Below are 19,662 nucleotides of genomic sequence, written 5' to 3'. Positions count from 1 at the left end.
TATATATATATTGTACATGTGTTGCCTATTTGTACATATGTTTCCATCATCATTTTCTAAACATTTACTTTCTTTTTTTAAATCATTTTATTGGGGGATTTTACAACTCTTATCACAATGCATACATACATCCAGTGTCAAGCACATTTGTACAGTTGTTGCCATCATCCTCAAAATATTTGCTTTCTACTTGAGCCCTTTATATCAGCTCCTCAATTTTCCTCCTCCCACCTCACTGACCCCTCCCTCATAAACCCTTGATAATTTACAAATTATTATTATTTTGTCATAGCTTACACTCTCCAACATCTACCTTCACCCACTTTTCTGTTGTCCATCCCCCAGGGAAAAGGTTATATGTAGATCCTTGTAATCTGTTCCTCCTTTCCACCCCACCTTTCCTCCTCCCTTCCAGTGTCGCCACTCTCACCACTGGTCCTGAAGGGATCATCTGTCCGGGATTCCCTGTGTTTCCAGTTCCTATCTGTACCAGTGTACATCCTTTGGTCTAGGCAGATTTTTAAGGTAGAATTGGGATCATGATAGTGGGGGGAGAACTTAAGAACTAGAGGGAAGTTGTATGTTTCATCATTGATACCCTGCACCCTGACTGGCTCATATCCTCCCTGTGACCCTTATGTCAGGGGGTGTTGAGTTGCCTACAGATGGGGTTTTGGTTCACACTCCCCCTCATTCACAATGATATGATTTTTTGTTCTTTGATGCCTGATAACTGGTCCCTTTGGCACCTCATGATCACACAGGCTGGTGTGCTTCCTCCATGTGGTCTTTGATGCTTCTCAGCTAGATGGCTGCTTGCTTATCTTCAAGCCATTAAGACTGCAGATATCTTTTGATAGCTGGGCACTCTCAGCTTTCTTTACCACATTTGCTTATGCACACATTTGTCTTCAGCAATCGTGTCAGGAAGCTGTGCAATTTGATAGAACTAAGTGTTCTTACATTGAGGGAGTACTTGAGTGGAGGCCCAATGTCCATCTGCTGCCTTAATACTAAGCCTATAAATATATGCATGAAAATCTATTTCCCCACCATCCTATATAAATATATTTACATATGTACATGCCTGTATTTAGACTTCTATAAATGCCCTTTGCCTCCTAGTTCTTTCCTCTATTTCCTTTTACTTTCCTCTTGTTCCACTATCATGCTCAGCCTTCATTTGGGGTTCAGTAATTTCTCTCAGTTACATTACCCTTGCTTAATCCCTACCAGGCCTCTCACACCCTCCTTGCCACTAATTTTGATCGCTTGCTACTTCCTTGTCCCTGGATTGGTCAATACCACCTCCTTTCCCCCGCCTCCCCCTCTCCCATGTCCCCCTGGAACCATTGATCCCATTGTTATCTCCTATAGACTGTTCATCCAGTCTATTTTAGCTAGATAGATCTGTAGAGATAATAATATGCACCAAAAAACAAGGCATAGCAAGACAAAGCAACAAAATAGAACACAATGAGGACAGCAACAACAACAAAAAAACCAACGACCCAGAAAAGAATAAATTAAATTTTTTAAAAAGAAAAATTAAAAAAGAAAGAAAAACCTGTAAATAGATCAAGGTCTAATTTTTTACCTCTAGGAATGTCCTCCAGTCACATTCTATGGTACCATGCTCTGGCCCCAGAGTCTCCTTTGCACTCCCTTGGGATCTCCCTGCTCTACTCCCCCTGTTGCTCTGCTGCACGCCTTTAGTGTTTTGCCTAGGTGACAAGGGGTCAGACCAGGCCAATCCCGACACCGAGTCTCCAGTTTTGTCCCCGTGAGGCCATTGGTCAGCGAGGGACGTTGTGTCTCATAGTGGGATCAGCCATATGGTCCACTATTCCCATTGGCTGTCTGGAGCGGGGATATCATCCTCATCCTCTGGGTCTGGTGGGCCAGTATGTGCTCCACTCTCTTCCTCCCCATTCATTTGCTCTGATCAGACATGTCCTTCTCCCCTAGCTGCAGCTTCAGTGCCATCCTCTAAAGTAAATTCTTCTGAGGGGATGGGCAGTTGTCCATGTAGCTGGTATGGGGGCTGAGCCCTCAGGCCCCTCCACTGGCTCCCTCTCCTTGCCAGCATGCTGCATTTGCATCTCAGTTACCGGATTGAAGTCTGGTCCCTCTTTCCCTGTGGAGACACAATAATACCCTCCCCTTGGGTGGGTCAGTGCCCCATTCCCATGCCACACATCTCTTGTTGTTTTTTCCCCTTTCCTCCCCCACTCTTCATTTTAGTTGGCTACCATATGTACCTCTGGATTTTGTCTAGCCCATGCCATACTACCTGGACCTCACCCCTGGAATGTTTGTATATAGTGTCCATTTTTCCTGTGTCCCTTTGCAATTTTTATAAACTTACCTCTGCAGACTCATGTTGTACTTGTCCTTTTTTGCTTGGCTTACTTCACTTAGCATAATTTCCTCCAGTTCTACCCATGCAGTGATATGCTCCATGCATTCACTGTTTTGAGCAATGCATAGTACTTCACTGTATGTATGTACCAGTTTTTTAATCCATTCGTCTGTTGATGGAAATGTGGGTTGTTTCCAAATCCTTGCAATGGTGAGCTGTGCTGCAATGAACATTGGAGCACAGATGTCTGGCCGTGGTTTGTTTCTTGCTTCTTCTGGGTATATGCCTAGTAGGGAGATTGCTGGGTCATATGGTAGCTCAATTTCCATCTGTTTGAGAAATCGCCAAATCAAGATCCATAGTGTCTGTACATACCTACAGGTCCACCAGCAGTGGATGAGGGTTCCTATCTCACCACAGCCCCTCCAACACTTGTTGCTTTCTGTTTTTTTGAATTGGGCTATCTTTGAGGGTTTTAGGTAGTATCTCATTTTTTAATTTGCATTTCTCTTATGGCTAAAGATCAGGAACATTTTTTCATATGTTTCCTGGCCATTCAGATTTCAGACTCTGTGAAACTTCTGCTCAGGTCCTTTTGCCCACCTTCTCAGTGGGCAATTAGTTTTCTCTTATGGTAAGCTTGCAAAGTATTGTAGATTTTAGTAATAAGGCTCTGATGTGTCATTGCTAAAGGTGTTTTCCCAGTTGGTGGGCTCTCTTATTACTCTCTTGGTGAATTCTTTTGATGTACACAGGTGACTTGTCTTCAGTATATCCCACTTGTCTATTTGTGGCTCCTCTGTATTTGTATCCTTCCCTATTTCTGATAGCCTATGTAATCCCTGTGCCAAGGTTCTCAAGTTGATTCCAATTCCCTCCTTAATGACCCTAATGGTTTGGCATTTTATCTCGAGGTCTGTGATCCAAGTTGAGTTTATTCTTGTGCATGGAGTGAGGTAAGAGTCTTGCTTCATTTTACTGCAGATAGATATCCATTTTGTCCGCCATCATTTATTGAAGATGGCATCTGCTTCCCATTTGAAATTTTTGGGCCCTTATCAAAGATCAGTTGCCTGTCTGCTGATGTTTTTATTTCTGGGTCTTCAGCTCTTTTCCATGGGTCTGAATATTTGTCGTTATACCACTACCACACTGTTTTGACTACCGTGGCCTTGTAATATGTGCTAAAGTCAGGTAGAGCAAGCCCTCCCACTTTGTCCTTCTCCTTGAGGAGTTCTCTGCTAATTCTGGGCTTCTTGATATGAACCTTTTTCTAACGTGGACTTTTACAGCTGGAAATTTCACTCGGAGCACTGGCTTTGCAATGTCCCATACGTTTTCAGGTGTGTTTTACTTCTGTGTTTTTTTCCCCTGCTGTGTTAGCTCATATTCTCCAGTGAAATATAGCAGGAATATAACAGCTAATAAGTCCACACAGCAGTACAGAGAGTTCAGTTCAACTCATTTCTGTGGAACAGGGAATGTACTAAAAGTCCTTCAACTCATGTGGGCCAGGTCCACACTCAAGGAAGCAGACGGCAGAGCCCCCCCCCCCGCCCCCCTCCAGCAAGACAAGCAGAGCCTTAAAAGAGCCTCAAGCTCTAGCAAAACGATCTATGGGTTGGCCTGGCCCACAGGAAGTCTAGCTCACAGGTTTAGGCTAAACCAGCAGCAAATTCCAGCACGCTCTGATCACCAGAGAGCAAGGTGGCGGGGGAGACACCTTGAAGAGCCATTTTTCTCTTTGTCTTCAAAATCAAACTGCGACCCGATTAATCCCAATTGTTCCTATTGGCCAGGTTGACATAATAAACCTATCACCCCTATTGAGGAGATACTTTGTATGATTGCAATCTTTTTCAAGTTATTGAGTGAGACTTATTTTGTGAACTAGCATAAGATTTATCCTTGAAAATAATCTATGACTTTTAGAGAAGAAAGTATATTTTATTCTTGTTCCGTACATCTTGTAAGGTCTAAGTAGTTCATAGTACTCTTCAAGTCATCCATTTCCTTATTGATCTTCTTTGTATGCATGTTATCCATTATGGAAAGTGGCAGATAGAAGTTTCCAGCTATTTATACAGAACTCTCTTCTTCTCCCTTTAATTCTGAATTGCTTCTATGTGTTTTGGACCTATGATGTTAGACACAGTATACTTACAATTGTGATATTTTGAGCCTTATTTTATTTTTTGATGTTTTCCTCTCACATAAAATGTTATCACTGATAGTCTTTTTTGTCCAATAATAAATTACCATCCTTGCTATTTTGTGGTTATTATTTGCATGGATTTTCCCCTCAGCTCTTCCAATGTTAATTTATTTGTGTCTTTGGACCTAAGATTTGTCTACAGTAGACGACATATAGTTATATCATGTTTTGTTTTGTTTTTGAATCCATGCTGGCAATCTGCCTTTTGTTTGGAACATTGACTTATAAGAAATGATTTGTTTCATCCATTCTATTATTTTGTTTTTTTATGTGTGTCTTAAACTTGTGCCCCCCTCATTTCATCTAAAATTACTAATTTGGAGTTTTGTTGATGTTTTCATAGTGTATCATTTAGATCCCATTCTTCTTTATTGCATATTTTAAAGATATTTAAAATATCTTCCCATCCAATGCAATGAAGCACGGAAACCAAAAGTCCAAAGGACTAGTGGGCCACAGGAGCCCCAGCCTCCATGCGTCTAAACGCAGTACTACATAATATCTGGCAGCACAGTGGTTACACGTTGGGCTGCTAACAGCAATGTCAGCAGTTTGAAACCACCACGGCTCCACAGGAAAAAGACACCCTCTACTCAAAGCAGAGTTTCAGTCCCGGAAACTCACAGGGCAGTTCTACCCTGCACTACAGGGTCAATAAGAGTCGCAGTGAGTTTGGTTTTGGTTTTGATACAGACATCTGGAAGGTGATATAAAAAGTACAGTCAAAAGTTAATGGTAGGAAATAATTATTTCTCTAAACTAGGTGCTACTTAAGTGTCCATAAATAGTAGAAGGGGAAATTGCTTTGTGACAGACTCACACAAGGTGATACTGTACGGAGACACAATTATCTGCCACACATCAAAATATGGACAAAGCTCACAAATAAAACGCTAAACAAAAGATGCCAGACATATGAGGGGTAACCTACCCCCCTGAAACAGATTTTTTTCCTTAAGCTATGTGTTTGATTTTTTTTTAATAAAATAACCTTATTACCTTCAAAGTACTCACCATTACACTTAATACATTTGTCAAATCTGTGATTCCATTCTTGGAAACATTTTGCAAACTCTTCTATTTGGATGTCTGACTGCACCACTCTCATTTTTTTCTTCACCTCTTCTACATTGTGAAATCACTGTTCTTTCATGTCCCTCTTCAATCGTGGAAACAAAAAGAAGTAGCAAGGAGCAAGATCAAGTGACTAAGGTGTGTGGGGCAAGAAAGGCATGCTGTATTTTGCCAAAAACGGGTACACTGAGATGGCTGCATGAGCAGGTGCATTATCATGATGGCAAAACCAAGCCCCTGTCTGCCACAAATAGGCCTTTTTTGTCGCACACTGCTACACAATAGTTTCAGAACCTCTAAATAGAGAGCTGACCTGGTGTAACAAACTATGAGTGAACATTCTCTTCCATTCTGGAAGCTGATGAATGCTCAGAATGAGGTTTGTCATCAATGGACATTTCACCTTTTTTGAAACATTTCACCTTTTTTGAAACAAGAATATCACTCATACACCTGCGTGTTTCCATAGTGCTGTTCCTGTCAACTGTGTTCAACATCACAATTGTTTCTGCCTCACTTTTCCCGAGCAGAAAACAAAATTTCACAGCCACACACTGTTATTTTAAGTCAGCCATCACAAAACAAAAAACCAAAAAAAACGAGGTTTGAGTGGAAGAGCTTTTATGAAAAATTCACTGTGGCCAGAGAGAACCTTCCCAGGCAATCCCACTGGGTGCATTAACTCAGAGAGAGCTGCTTGGTGCTTGCCTAGTGAGAAAATGTGTACTATGATAGCTCTTCTCCAACCAGCACAACTCCTTTTTTGGGGGAGGTGTACCTCCTTGTACTTTATGATTCCATTTATGTTGTATGGAATAAACTGCTCAACATATACTGTATGATTCTATTTATTTAGTTATCTATTATATTTAAAATATTTAAATCCCTATGATATTTAAAATAGTATATGACTTGGGGGGAGTGGTAGGTGGTGACTGGAAGGAGATGTCTGGGTGCTAGTGTTTTGTTTCCTGTTTGAACCTGTTTCTCTAGAAGTGTTCCCTTCCTGAGACTCCATTGTTCTTTGCATTCATGGTATCAAGAATTTCCATTTTAATCAGAAGTTCCAAAATTGAGATTAAAATAACCTGTTATTTTTCAGTTTACCTCAAAGCCCATTAAAATGTAAGCTCTAAGAGGGAAAGGACTTTAATGTATTCCTTCACTGCTGCATCGTATAAGCCAACGGGGGGAGAACATGGCTGCATATACAGGACTCTCAGGCACCTTTGTTCAAATGAATGATAGGGTAGCTCAGTGCCTGCCACCGGACAGATGACAGATTCTAAGTGTTAGAGACACTACTGTTATTACTAATATTATTCTGTCATTGCTGGAAATTATTAAGATCTTTTTTCTCTGTAAGCAGTGCAACCTGGACAGATCACCATGTGCCTAAGTTCATTTCTTCAGTTGATCAGTGGAAGTAAAGAAATCAATGGACACAGTGAACTTTACTCCATGGGCAGTTAAAGCTGGGAATTACCCTGTTTTTGATGGTCTGGGTTAATTATTTATGCTATGGTGTCCTTATCAGTTATCATGTTCCTATTGAACTTGACGTGAAAAGTAGTGTCAACTATCATAGTTACTATTTCAGCATTGTTTGAAAATATTTTTAAATGGAATTTAAAGCTAATTGCAAATGAACTTACATAGGTTTTGTGAATAATTAACTTTGGCAAGGGAAGCATTGTGTACTCAATGAGGAGGTGCTTTAGGATTGTTACAATTTTTGTTAAGTACACCGCTGAAGATGGAATCCAAAGAGTTGGCTTTAATGATCATATTAATCATCTCAGGAGAACTTTATGCCGAAGGTAAGCTTAATTCTTAAATTTTTTTCCTCTAAGAATAAACATGGAATGTCTAGCATTATTAGAAATAATGTAATTTTTAAATTTCATTTTCCAATTTTATACAAAGGTCTTCCCAGTACACTTTATTTTTATATTTAAGTAGAATTTTTCCTTTAGGCAAAAGAATAAACTCTTCTTTTGTTAGCATAAATTTGAAACACAAAACCTCAAATCTTTGTACTTCCAGGTTTAGGATGGTAGGCCCCAGATTCTAAATACTTTAAAGAGTTTTGAAGTTAACAACAGTGATATTTAGGAGTATCATTTCAACCTTAATTCTAATTTCATGCTAGAATTCATTCATAACCTTGAGCAAATTTGAATAGCTTTAATCATCTGTTCATAAGGGGAGTTTCATGTAGAAAATTTGAAAAAGAAAAGATAGCAACATTTTTTTGACTCTTGACGTGTTGATTTTGGTGCCAATTCACAGTCTGAAGTGGTCAAGAAGCAATCAGTAAGGGATCGTACAAATACTTTTTTTGCGCATGAAAAGGGACTTGTTTAATACTTATATTGGGACAGCAGGTGTAAATAAGGACAGTCTGGGAAACCCAAACCTACAGATAAACTTTGTATTCACTAGGTATCTGCACAGGCAGGCTGCACCCCGCGTGTGTCAGGAGTGGAATGCGACAGGGTGAGAATGAGAAGTAGGCAATGGAGGCGAGCTGTCTGCGTGGGCTGCTTAGTAGCGGCGGCCAGCGCTGGTAGGCACAGGGTTGTCCTTAATCACGTTTAAGAATGAATACATGGAGTAGGAATTTATTGAAATAAAAATCTTATAAATTATAATTGACCTTTTGTTGAATGGACTACCACGATGTTTCTACATTGTTTTTAAGTCTGTGATGAGTTTTACCTGAATAATTAACTGCCTTTGGTTTTATTTCTCTCTCCAAATAGAGAAGCAACAGATATTTGTATAACCATCTACTGCGTGTACCAGAACGACATTCCAGTAGTCTAGCTAATATTCTGGTTACCTGATCCTTTGTAATGTGTGTGCGGGGGGGGGGGGGGGGGAGGTGGGGGGGGGAGCGGGGGGGGGGCAGTAAGTTGCTCCCGAGTCTGGGGTCCTCAGAAGCAAGAATTCAGTGAACCAGACTTTTCATGTCATGCTATGCAATCGTCACTAGTCTATGAAAAGTCTCACTCTGGCTTTATTTGTACAATTTTTCTCTTTTTATCCCTGATCCGCACTCACATTCTGACGCCACCACCAAAATGATACCTATTACAATGTAAATGTTTGCTATATTCTTAATATGTAACGCCTTTGAGAAACACAGGAGCCCTGGTGGTACAGTGGCTATGAGTTGGGCTGCGATCTGAATGGTCTGTGGTTTGGAAGCACCAGCACCAGGGAAAGACTGGTGGTTCTCTATTCCCATGAACAGTTACAATCTGGAAAATCCCCAGGGGGTGGGGGTGGGTCACTATGCTTCAGCATTGACTCAGTGGCAGTGAGTGTGCTTTGGGTTGGTTGAAGAACACATATGTATATTTTTGAGTCACATTAATGGGATCTTGCTGTAGATGTCATCTTCTTATTTTATTTTACTCAATATTATTTATTTCCATGTTGCTGAATGCACTTTGTTGTTATTAAATACTGCCGAGTATTTCATATATTTTACTTGTTAAGTTTCCAAATGATAGACCTGCTAACCACCAAAATACACTTACTGTCTTTGAGTTAATTCAGACTCACAGGTGACCCCCTAAGACAGAGTAGACCTGTCCTCTAACCAGTCTAGTGCCATGATCTTTATAGAAACAGGTTACATCTTTCCTCCATGGAACAGCTGGTGGGTCCCAAGGGCCAACATTGTGCTTTAACCCCTGGGCTGACAGGGCCCCTTATGGACTGTTAGTTCCTTCTAATTCTCTCTTAACCACAGATTTCCTCTGGAGGAAGCATTGCTGGACCTTATCTGCTCTGTAAAGTTTCATTTCATAAGTGCTGATGGAAGGATAGTCAAGTCAATATATGTACTTAGTGTCTGTATGTGCTGAGAAATTACATCTCCAGCTTATTGTCTTTCTTTTTATTATTGTACAAGTGAGGCTATTCCCTGAAATGATGAGATCTAAAATGGTGCCTCAGGACAGAGTCCTTACATCTGCTTCTGGAAAATCAGTCGCTGAAAAACCTACAGAGCACGGTTCTGCTAAGATCAACAGGGTTGCTATGAGTCAGAATCAAACCCAAACCAAGACTCATGACCGTCACATGGATTCTGACGCATAGCGATCCTACAGGACACATGAGAACTGCCACTGCAGGTTTCTGAGATCATGAATCTTTCTGGGAGTAGAAGCGGCCTCTTTCTCCCATAGAGCTGCTGGGGGTTAACTGCTGATCATGCGTGGAACCCACTATACCACCTGCGCCCCTTCAGCATCCAGAGAGGATGGAAAAGAGCGATCGGAATCTTGAGGGGTTAGCTTGCACATTTTGGGGTTCTTTCTTTCCCTCTACCCTTCCCCTCCTCTAGACTCGGCTAGCATTGCTCGGCTACTTACCACACCAGCATGGGTCGGCACCACAATTACCTTACCTGCCTCTTGCGACAGTAAAATCAACAGTAATGATCCAAGGCGTTGACTCCACGCCTCTTTCCTCCCGGCACAACGCCTAGCGATGGTTCAGAAAGGTCTCTCTTGAAGCCATTTTATAATTGTAAGGTCTTTTATACAAGGGCAGATATTATTAAGTAAATTTTTAAATTGAAGGGTAATATAGGAAAATGCAAAAATCTTGATGTCTGTAAATTATTAGATATTTTTTACTTTAATGAGATCAAGATATAGAATATTGGTAGCACCTTAGAAGCCTCTTATGTTTCTCCCCTCATGCTACTCTGTGGTTAATTATCCTGATTCCTATTGCCATGCAGTTCACCATCCCCTTTTCTGTAAATTAATGCAATATCTATTCATGTGTGTCTGGTTTCTCTTATTAGTAAGACACATTGATCACCTTATGACTGTGTCATCCTGCTGTAGGCATATTCTAATGTGATTTGTCTACGCTGCGTGGATTGTTTCCAGCTTGGACGTAGTATGAATTGTGCAGCAGTGTTCATATTTTGTGCCTGCTTTTATTGCTTTCCTGTTGATGATGTGGCATGCGCATGTCCAGTTTAAATAAATCATGTCAACTCATTTTCTCTTACGTGGTTGTCCCAATTTCTATTTCCACTTAAAAGTAGTATTGGAGTTCCAATTTCCACATATTTTCTAATTAGTGATGCACTTTGTCATTTTCATTTCATTCATTTTAGTTGATCTCAATGGTGTGAATTTGCATCTCTTTGAAAACTTGATTTGTTTTTATTAGCTTTCTGTTCTGTGTATATTCTTCTTTGCTTGTGTTTGCTCGTGTTTTTTCCTTTCTATTAAAAAAATTATCTGTCTGTCTTAGAAGCTCTGGTGGCATAACAGTCCACTGCTAACCAAAAGGTCAATGGTTCGAACACAGCAGTACTCCAGCTATGACCATCTGCTTCCATAAAGGTTTACAGCCTTGCACACTCCATGGGGCAGTTTCACTCTGTCTGATAGACTCACTGTGAATTGGGCTGGGCTTGACTTGATGGCAATAGGTTTTTGTTTGTCTTTGGAGTTAAATATTAATTTGTAGAAGCTGGTTTTTTTTTTTCAAAATCCTGAAGTCAGGTATCTAATGAAAGTTTGTTCTGCCCCAGCACTATGCAGTTAAACACAGTGGCCCCTCACATGGGACTGTTAAATAGTTGTCCTGGTGCTCATCCAAATCGAGATATGCTGTAAGTGTAAGCACAGCTGAACTTCAAAAACTTTGTAAGAAAATAATTTGGATCCATTGGGTTAAAAATGTATTATTAAAATGAACATTACCTGCTGCTTCTTGGCTTTTATAAATTCTATTTTAAAATTATATAAGTGGCTCACATTCCATAGTATATGAGGAGGCTTCAAAAAGTCCATGGAAACATTCTATTCTTTTTAAATTCAATTTTCTCATGAATGAAGCCGCATCCTCTTTCTACTGGACAGTGGGGTTTTTACCAAATCAAGGAAAGCCTGTCTGAGGAAGTTGCTGGCCTCTTTTTACCCTGACTGACTATCAACTACAGGGGCAGCTGGCAGATTGATTCTGACTGAAAAGGAAAATGATACCACGGTTGTCACACCTTAAATGAATGAAATATCTGTTGCACAAACACACGTGACAGCAGCAGGTGATGGAAGCAGGCCCTACGCTGTCTGCAGACATGCTTCATCTCAAAACAGTGTCATCTCACTGCAATATGAACTCTAGGGGTTGAGGTATCTTTTTCAATTTTCAGCTTTCTATATGTTTATTGCAGAGAAACCCTGTGATCTTCCCACCATAGAAAATGGAAGAATTGCCCTCTATTACTACACTTTTAAAAGTTACTACTTTCCAATGGGCATCGACAAAAAACTTCCCTTCTTCTGCTTGGCTGGCTATGCGACTGAAGCTGGGAAACAAGAAGGACAAAGCACATGCACAGCAGAAGGCTGGTCTCCGGAACCCAAGTGCTTCAGTAAGGCAGCCAAACGAGTACACATAATGTCCCCAATACGCTAATCATCCAGTTCATAAAAATCAGGACCTAATAACAGATGGAACATGGTTGAACTTTTGCATAGATAAGAGCAAACTTAAGGTTACACTCTCTTTCTACAAAATGAAGGCATAGTTTGCAATTCTATAAATAATGACTCCACATGAAAATTTTATTTTTGTTTAAGACTGGCCTGTGATCTTTGTGTTTCATAACCCATGAAAAGGAAAAGCGTAACTATTTAAACTGTTACTTCTCACATTTCAAGTAACAGAGATGCAATTGAGTTACATTAAGGTAAGTCCTCTTGTATGGAGAATCATGCATAGGAAGTCAGAAAAGTATGTAAGACAATGACATCAAACAGGACAAGATTGTCTTTCTAATATTTTATCATTGGTAGGGCACAGCTCGTCTTTGAGTACCCACTTTTCATAAAGTGCTTGAAAAATATGTTTTTTTCCCTTGAAATTTTTGAGAAGGGGATATGATTGATTCATCCATCTTTCCATGTCAGATTACACTATGGTCCTACTACATTCTCTTTTTCAGAGTAAGGGCTACAGTTAAGTCAGTTTCATCCAGAAGAGATTACTTTGTGAGTTAGTCTGGGTACAATAGAGAAACAAATCTATAGAAACTCATATGTGTATAAGAGAGAGTTTTATATAAAGGGTAATTATACATTAAGAAAGCATCTCAATCCAGTCCAGTCCAAGCCCTAAGTCCAATATTAGCCCATATGTCTGAAGCCAATCTATAAAGTGTTCTTCAGACTCACGAAACACATGCAATGACACAGAATGCAGGACGATCACAGGCCAGTGGGTGGGAAGTCTTTGCATCCAGTGGTGGTGTAAGCATCTCAGTGCTGATGGGGATCTCTACATGGTTTCTCCAGCTTCAGAGGTCTGGTTGCATCAGGATAGGTCCGTGTAGCTTCTCCAGCTCAGGATACTAGTGTAGATCTATGTGTCTTGTCAGCTGCAATGTCTCCCAGGGAGGAAGCAGAGAGTCTCTCCTGCCTCCAAGGACGAAAATCCAGATTTCCCAGAATTCTCAGGAGTAAGCCATGCCCACACAGAGGCCGCAATTGGCTATGATCTGATAGAGTAGACTCTACCCCTTCACTCATAATCCTCTCAAATTGACACCAGATTATGTGACTACCACACTGTGGCTGATATATTTAGCAAACATATTATGTAGATCATTATCTATTCCATGATTTGTGGACATGGCATAAAAATGATATTGCATGTTTAGTATTAACATAAACCATTGATTAACTCCAAAAATAAATCCCATTCTTTACTACAGTCTAAAAATACATTAATCACTTCAGGCTTATTACCTCTTTCAACATGGAACAAAAGGCATTGACAGGAGCAAAAAGAGGATAACTCAAGTTTAGCGGGAATGTAATGGTTTCGATAAGGCCCTATAGCTGGATTGCTTGCATATGAATCCATCTTGGCCACTGAAATGTGACTTAAAGTTTCTGAACTTAAGTTTTTATCTATAAAGTGGAGTCAGCCCTTCTGCATGAATGGGAAAATTGTTATAGAGTTCATGTTACAAAGTACAGAGAATATATATATTCTCTCTCTCTCTCTCTTTCTGTCTTAGAAAAATGCAGCAAGCCTGACGTAGAAAATGGTTATGTCTCCAATATAAAGTTATTATACACAATTCAAGAGAATATGCTCTATAACTGTGCTTCAGGATACAAAACCACGGGAGGGAAGGAGGAAGAAGTTGTTCAATGTCTCTCCAGTGGATGGTCTTCTCAGCCGAGCTGTAGAAAGGAACATGGTAAGTGCTTAAGAATCATTTCTACATTTGAAGATGATGGCTTGTGAGGCTCATAATTTCTTCTTCTTTTTTTAGGCATTTAAAAATGTATTTTATTTTTCACTATGTCTGCAAAAGCAAGATGTTGGTATTATGTGGTTACTCTGAAATCCTAGGCATTCCCCTTGATCCATTTATCCTCAATCCACACACCTTCCCTACTCCAGCCATTCTCACCTTATGTTAATAAAAAGGACTCGGAGAGGAAAATAATCAGTGAATCTTAATGTACCTGTTTCTTGTAGCATAGATGAATTATTATTATCTGTATTTAGGAAGAACTTGAGATCATGCACGCTCTTATTTTATAAACCAGTATCATTGGTAGGTGCCTTCAAGTCGGTTCTGACTCACAAAGGACTCAAGTGACAAAACAGAACTCTGGTCAGAGGCCGAGTGCGTCATGATCACACCACCAAGACTCCTTAAACCAATGCTGGATATGCTTAAAATAATTCAATAATGTTAACGCATAAACCTCCTTAGTATGTTTGCAAGTTATTTACGTTGTAATAGTCTGTAGGTGGTAAATAATAAAGAAAAAATCACCGCATAAGCCTTGATTAGTACCGTGGCCTTTTGTCAAGTACAGTCACCCAGAATGTTTGAGTAGAAACTTGGCAAGTGAAGCCGCTAGGCACAGAGCAAAAAGGGGGGAAGAGAGTGACGTGGCAAGCTGTCTACCTGCAGTGATCCTGAGGATTTATTCTGCTGTGCCGAAGGTTCCACAGCAACGCATTTTGAGATTCCAGTTTTGCCGTCCTAGGTGTAGTGGTAAGGTTGCCAACTAAATGTGTCATTTTTTTTTTTAGAAACATGTTTGGCCCCTGAATTATCTCATGGAAATTATTCCACAACACAGAAAACGTTCAACGTGAACGATAAAGTGCAATACGAATGTGCTCCTGGCTTCTACACAAGTGGAGGGAAAAAGACTGAGGAGGCAGAGTGCCACACCTATGGGTGGTCTCTCCCACCCGCCTGTACCAGTAGGTGCTGCTTCTGAATTCCACCCACCTTCCCTTTGACGTTTGCCTCTCACACCAATGTGTTAAGCAGTTTCCACATTCATTATGTTCCAGGTTTCAGATATATTATTTTCCTTCTGGTTTTAATTATGGTTAATCGTAGCCTTTCCCCATATAAAGTCCTTATGTAAGAAAATGTTATTTCAGCTCACACAATGCAATTTAAATAAGTCATTTATGTTTAGTAAGTATATATATCCAGATACATGATTAATTCATATTTTATTATTTAAAACAGCTTGCATAAATCTTATTGATTTTGTTCCATATAGAACATGGAAGTAGAAAGTGAATTTGATTTTAGCAGGAAACATTAAAACATTTTCTTCTTTTTATTTATTTCTTAATTTTCAGAATTAAAGTGCTCTTCCTTAAGGTTAATTGAAAATGGTTATTTTCATCCTGTAAAGCAAACCTATGAAGAAGGAGATGTGGTTCAGTTCTTTTGTCATGAAAATTATTATCTAAGTGGATCTGATTTAATTCAGTGCTATAATTTTGGTTGGTACCCAGCATCTCCTGTATGTGAAGGTAACTTAAATTTATTTATTTTTTAATCATTTCATTGGGGGCTCGTACAACTCTTATCACAATTCATACATCCATCCATGTGTGAAGGACATGTGTACATTTGATGACATCATCATTTTAAAAACATTTTCTTTCTACTTGATCCCTTGGTATCTGCTTCTCATTTTCCCCTACCCCACTCTCCCTCTCTCATGAAACCTTGATAATTTATAAATTAGCATGATTTTTCATGTTTTATACTGACCAAGTTCTTCCTTCACCCATTTTTCTATTGTCCCTAGGAGGGGGTTATATGTAGATCAATGTGATCCGTTCCCTCTGTCTCCCCCAACCTTGTCCTTACCCTCCTGGTTTGGCTACTCTTGATATTGGTCCTTAGGGGTTTATCTGTTCTAGATTCCGTGTTTCCAGGTCTTATCTGTACCCATGTACATGCTCTGGTCTAGCCAGATTTGTAAGGTAGAATTGGGGTTATGATAGTGGGGTGTGGGGGAGGAAATATTAAAGAACTAAGGGAAGTTGTATGTTTCATTGCTGCAATACTGCACCCTGATGGCTGGTCTCTACCTTGTGACCCTTCTGTAAGGGGATGTCTAATTGTTTACAGTTGGGCCTTAGGTCTCCACCCTGCCCTCCCTCTCATTCACATGGATATGATTTTTTGTTTGGGATCTTTGATGCCTGATACATGATCCTATCGACACCTCGTGATCACATGGGCTGGTGTGCTCCTTCCATTTTGGCTTTGTTGATTCTCAGCCAGATGGCTGCTTGTTTATCTTCAAGCCTTTAAAACCCCAGACACTATATCTTTTTTTAATGCTATATCTTTTGATAGCTGGGCACCATCATCTCTTTTTCACCACATTTGCTTATGTACCTGCTTTGTCTTCAGCAATTGTGTTGGGAAGGTGAGTATCATGGAAGGCCAGGTAAATAGAACAAAGTGTTCTTGTGATGAGGGAGTACTTGAGTAGATGCCCAATGTCCATCTGCTACCTTAATAATAAACCTAAAAATGTATAAACATATATCTATTTCCTCCTCATCATACATAAATATATTTACATATGTACATGCCTGAATTTATACCTCTATAAGTGTTCTTTGCCTTCTAGTTCTTTCCTCTATGTCCTTTTACTTTCCTTTTGTCCCACTGTCATGTTCAACTTCATTTGGGTTTCAGTAATTCCTCTTGGTTACACGGCTCTTGATCAAGCCCTACAAAGCCTCCTACACCATCCTAGCCATCAATTTTAAATCACTTATTGTTCCCTTGTCCCTGGGTTTGTTAACACCCACTTCCTTTCACCTGCCTGTACCATGTTCCCCAGGAACCATTGGTCCATTGTTTTGTCCTCCAGATTGCTTATTGTGCCTATCTTATCTAAATAGACATGCATAGATCATAATGTGCACAAAAATAAGACAGAGCAAAACAAAGCAACAAAAGACAACAAAACTACAGGGGGTGGGGGACAGTAAATAGTTTAAGGTCTGTTTGTTGACCTTTAGGAGTGTTTCCCAGTCAAGTCTGATGGGGTGTCCTGCACTGGACCCAAAGTCTATTTGGGGGGAACTCTGGGGACTTCGTTACTCTGCTCCCCTTCCTGTTCTGTTGCATGCCCCTAGTGTTTCACATTGGTGTGGGGGGTCAGATCTAGCACAATTTCTGCACTGTATCTCCAGTGTTGTCCCCTGTAGTGCTATGAGTTAGTGAGGGACATCGTGTCTCCTAGAAGGGCCAGCACAATGTTCCTCTCTGTACATTGGCTGCACTGAACAGGAATATCGTCCTCAGGGTTCAGTGGTGCAGGATGTGTTCCACTCTCTCTCCCTTCCCCTTCATTTGCTCCCATGTGCTCTGATTAGACATATCCCTCTCCCTGAGCTGTAGCTTCAGTGCTGTCCTCTGAAGTAAATTCTTCTGTGGGGTGCCTGTCCATGTAATTGGGATTGGGGCCAGGCTCTCAAACCTCTGTACTGGTTCTCTGCTTCATGCCGGTATGTTGCATTCCCATCTTGGAGCATTGGGCTGAAGTCTGGTCCCTCTTTTGCTGTGGAGATACAAACAATACCCTCCACTTGGGGATGGGGGTGGGGTGGGGTTAATGCCCTGTTCTCCTGCTACCCTTGTCTTTTTATTTTCTTTTTTCTCCCACTCCTTTTTAGTTGCCTACCATATTTATCTCTGGATATGGTCTGGCCCCTGCCACACTACCTAGACCTCACCCCAGGAATGTATGCATATAGTAGCTTTTTCCCTATGCCCCCTTTACATTTTTAAGCTTACCTCAGCGGACTGATGCTGTACTTGTCCTTTTGTGCTTGGCTTCAATTAGCATAATTTCCTCTAATTCTTCCCATGCAGCAATATGCTTCATGTGTTCATCACTGCTTTTTAGGGATGCATAGTACTTCATTGTATGTATGGACCACAGTTTTAAATCCATTTGTCTGTTGATGGAAATTTAAGTTGTTTCCAACTCCTTGCAATTGTGTACTGTGCTGCAATGAACACTAGAACACTGATGTCTGTCCGTGGTTTGTTTCTTGACTTTTCTCGGTATACGTCCCTGTAGGGGGATTGCTGGGTCACAGGGTAGCTCCATTTCCAACTGTTTGAGAAATCACCAAATCAATTTCCATAGTGGCTGTACATACTTATAGGGCCTCCAGCAGTGGATGAGAGTTCCTATCTCACCACAGCCCATCCAACACTTGTTGCTTTCTGTTTTTTTGAATTGGGCTATCTTGGAGGGTGCTAGTTGGTATCTCAGTGTTGTTTTACTTTGCATTTCTCTTATGTCTAATGATCAGGAACATTTTCTCATATATTTATTGGCTGTTCAGATTTCTGCCCTTGTGATACTTCTGTTTGGGTCCTTTGCCCACCTCCTAAGTGGACAATTAGAATTTTTGCTTTTGGAAGCTAGCAGAGTACTGTAGATTTTAATAATAAGGACTTTGCATGATGTCTCATAGCGAAAGATGTTTTCCCTGTCCATGGACTCTCTTATTAGACTCTTGGTGAATTCTTTCAATGTACACAGGTGTTTAATCTTCAGTACGTTCCACTTGTCAATTTGTGACTCATCTGTATTTGTGTCTTTCCCTATTTCGGATAGCCTATGTATTCCTTGTGCCAAAGTTCTCAGGTTTGTTGCAATTCCCTCATTGAAGGGCCTAATAGTTTGGGATTTTACCTTAAGTCTATGATCCACCTTTAATTTATTCTTGTGCATGGAGTGAGATAAGGGTCTTGCTTCATTTTTCTGCATGTGGATATCCATTTTTTTCCAGCACCACTTGTTGAAGAGGGCATCAGCTTCCCAGTTGATATTTTTGGGGCCCTTTATCAAAGATCAGTTGTCTGTATGCTGATGATTTTATTTCTGGTTTTCAGATATTTTCCATTGGCCTGTGTATCTGTCATTATACCAATATCATCTGGTTTGACCACTGTGACTGTATAATATGTGTTAAAGTCAGGTAAAGCAAACCTTTCCACTCTCTCATTCTTCTTGAGGAGTTCTCTGCTAATTATGGGTTTCTTCCCTCTCCATATGTAGTTTTAATCAGTTTTTCCATTTCTTTGAAGAAAGATGGGGATAATTGTATAGGGATTGCATTAAACTTATATAGTGCTTTGGGCAGAACTGATATCTTATTAAGTCTTCCAATATATGAGCATGGGATATTCTTCCACTTGTTAAGGTCACTCTTGGTTTCTTGTAATAGTGTTCTCTAGTTTCCTCCTACAAATATTATGTTTTTTTTTGTGAGGGGTACCCCTAGATATTTCAATTTATAGAATTCTCCTCTAAAGCCATCTTATCCAGGGGATTTTTTTTGTTCGTAATCCTTGATAACCTTCTCTATTTCTTCTATTGCTATGGATCTATTGAGATTTTTGACATCCATCAGGGACAGTTTAGGGAGGTATTGTTTTTCCAAGAATTTGTCCATGTTATCTAAGCTGTTGAATTCATTAGAGTACAGTCCTTCATAGTACTATGTAATTATCCTTTTTATGTCATTAGGATATGTTGTAATGTCCCCTCTTTCATTCCTCCTACTTGCTATTGAAATTTATTACTTTCTTTCTTTGGTTTGTTTTCCAGCAGTCTATCGATTCTGTTTATCATTTCAAAGAACC

General features: G+C 40.1%; 1 protein-coding gene across 1 annotated transcript in view; it reads left to right on the top strand.

Moving 5' to 3' along the window:
- The first annotated feature begins 7,407 nt into the window (after positions 1-7,407).
- The window catches only part of F13B (coagulation factor XIII B chain), a 31,367-nt gene continuing 19,112 nt past the window's right edge, over positions 7,408-19,662 (top strand). Inside the window, exons 1-5 of the mRNA XM_075541859.1 lie at positions 7,408-7,471; positions 11,869-12,069; positions 13,720-13,905; positions 14,757-14,933; positions 15,327-15,503. Of these exons, the coding sequence (XP_075397974.1) occupies positions 7,408-7,471; positions 11,869-12,069; positions 13,720-13,905; positions 14,757-14,933; positions 15,327-15,503 (805 nt within the window). The remainder of the gene's footprint in view (positions 7,472-11,868; positions 12,070-13,719; positions 13,906-14,756; positions 14,934-15,326; positions 15,504-19,662) is intronic.

Source organism: Tenrec ecaudatus, chromosome 1 (assembly GCF_050624435.1).
Source record: "Tenrec ecaudatus isolate mTenEca1 chromosome 1, mTenEca1.hap1, whole genome shotgun sequence".
Taxonomy (NCBI): Eukaryota; Metazoa; Chordata; class Mammalia; order Afrosoricida; family Tenrecidae; genus Tenrec; species Tenrec ecaudatus.
Note: the sequence above shows the minus strand (reverse complement) of the source record. Positions and strands in the feature narration are given on the sequence as shown.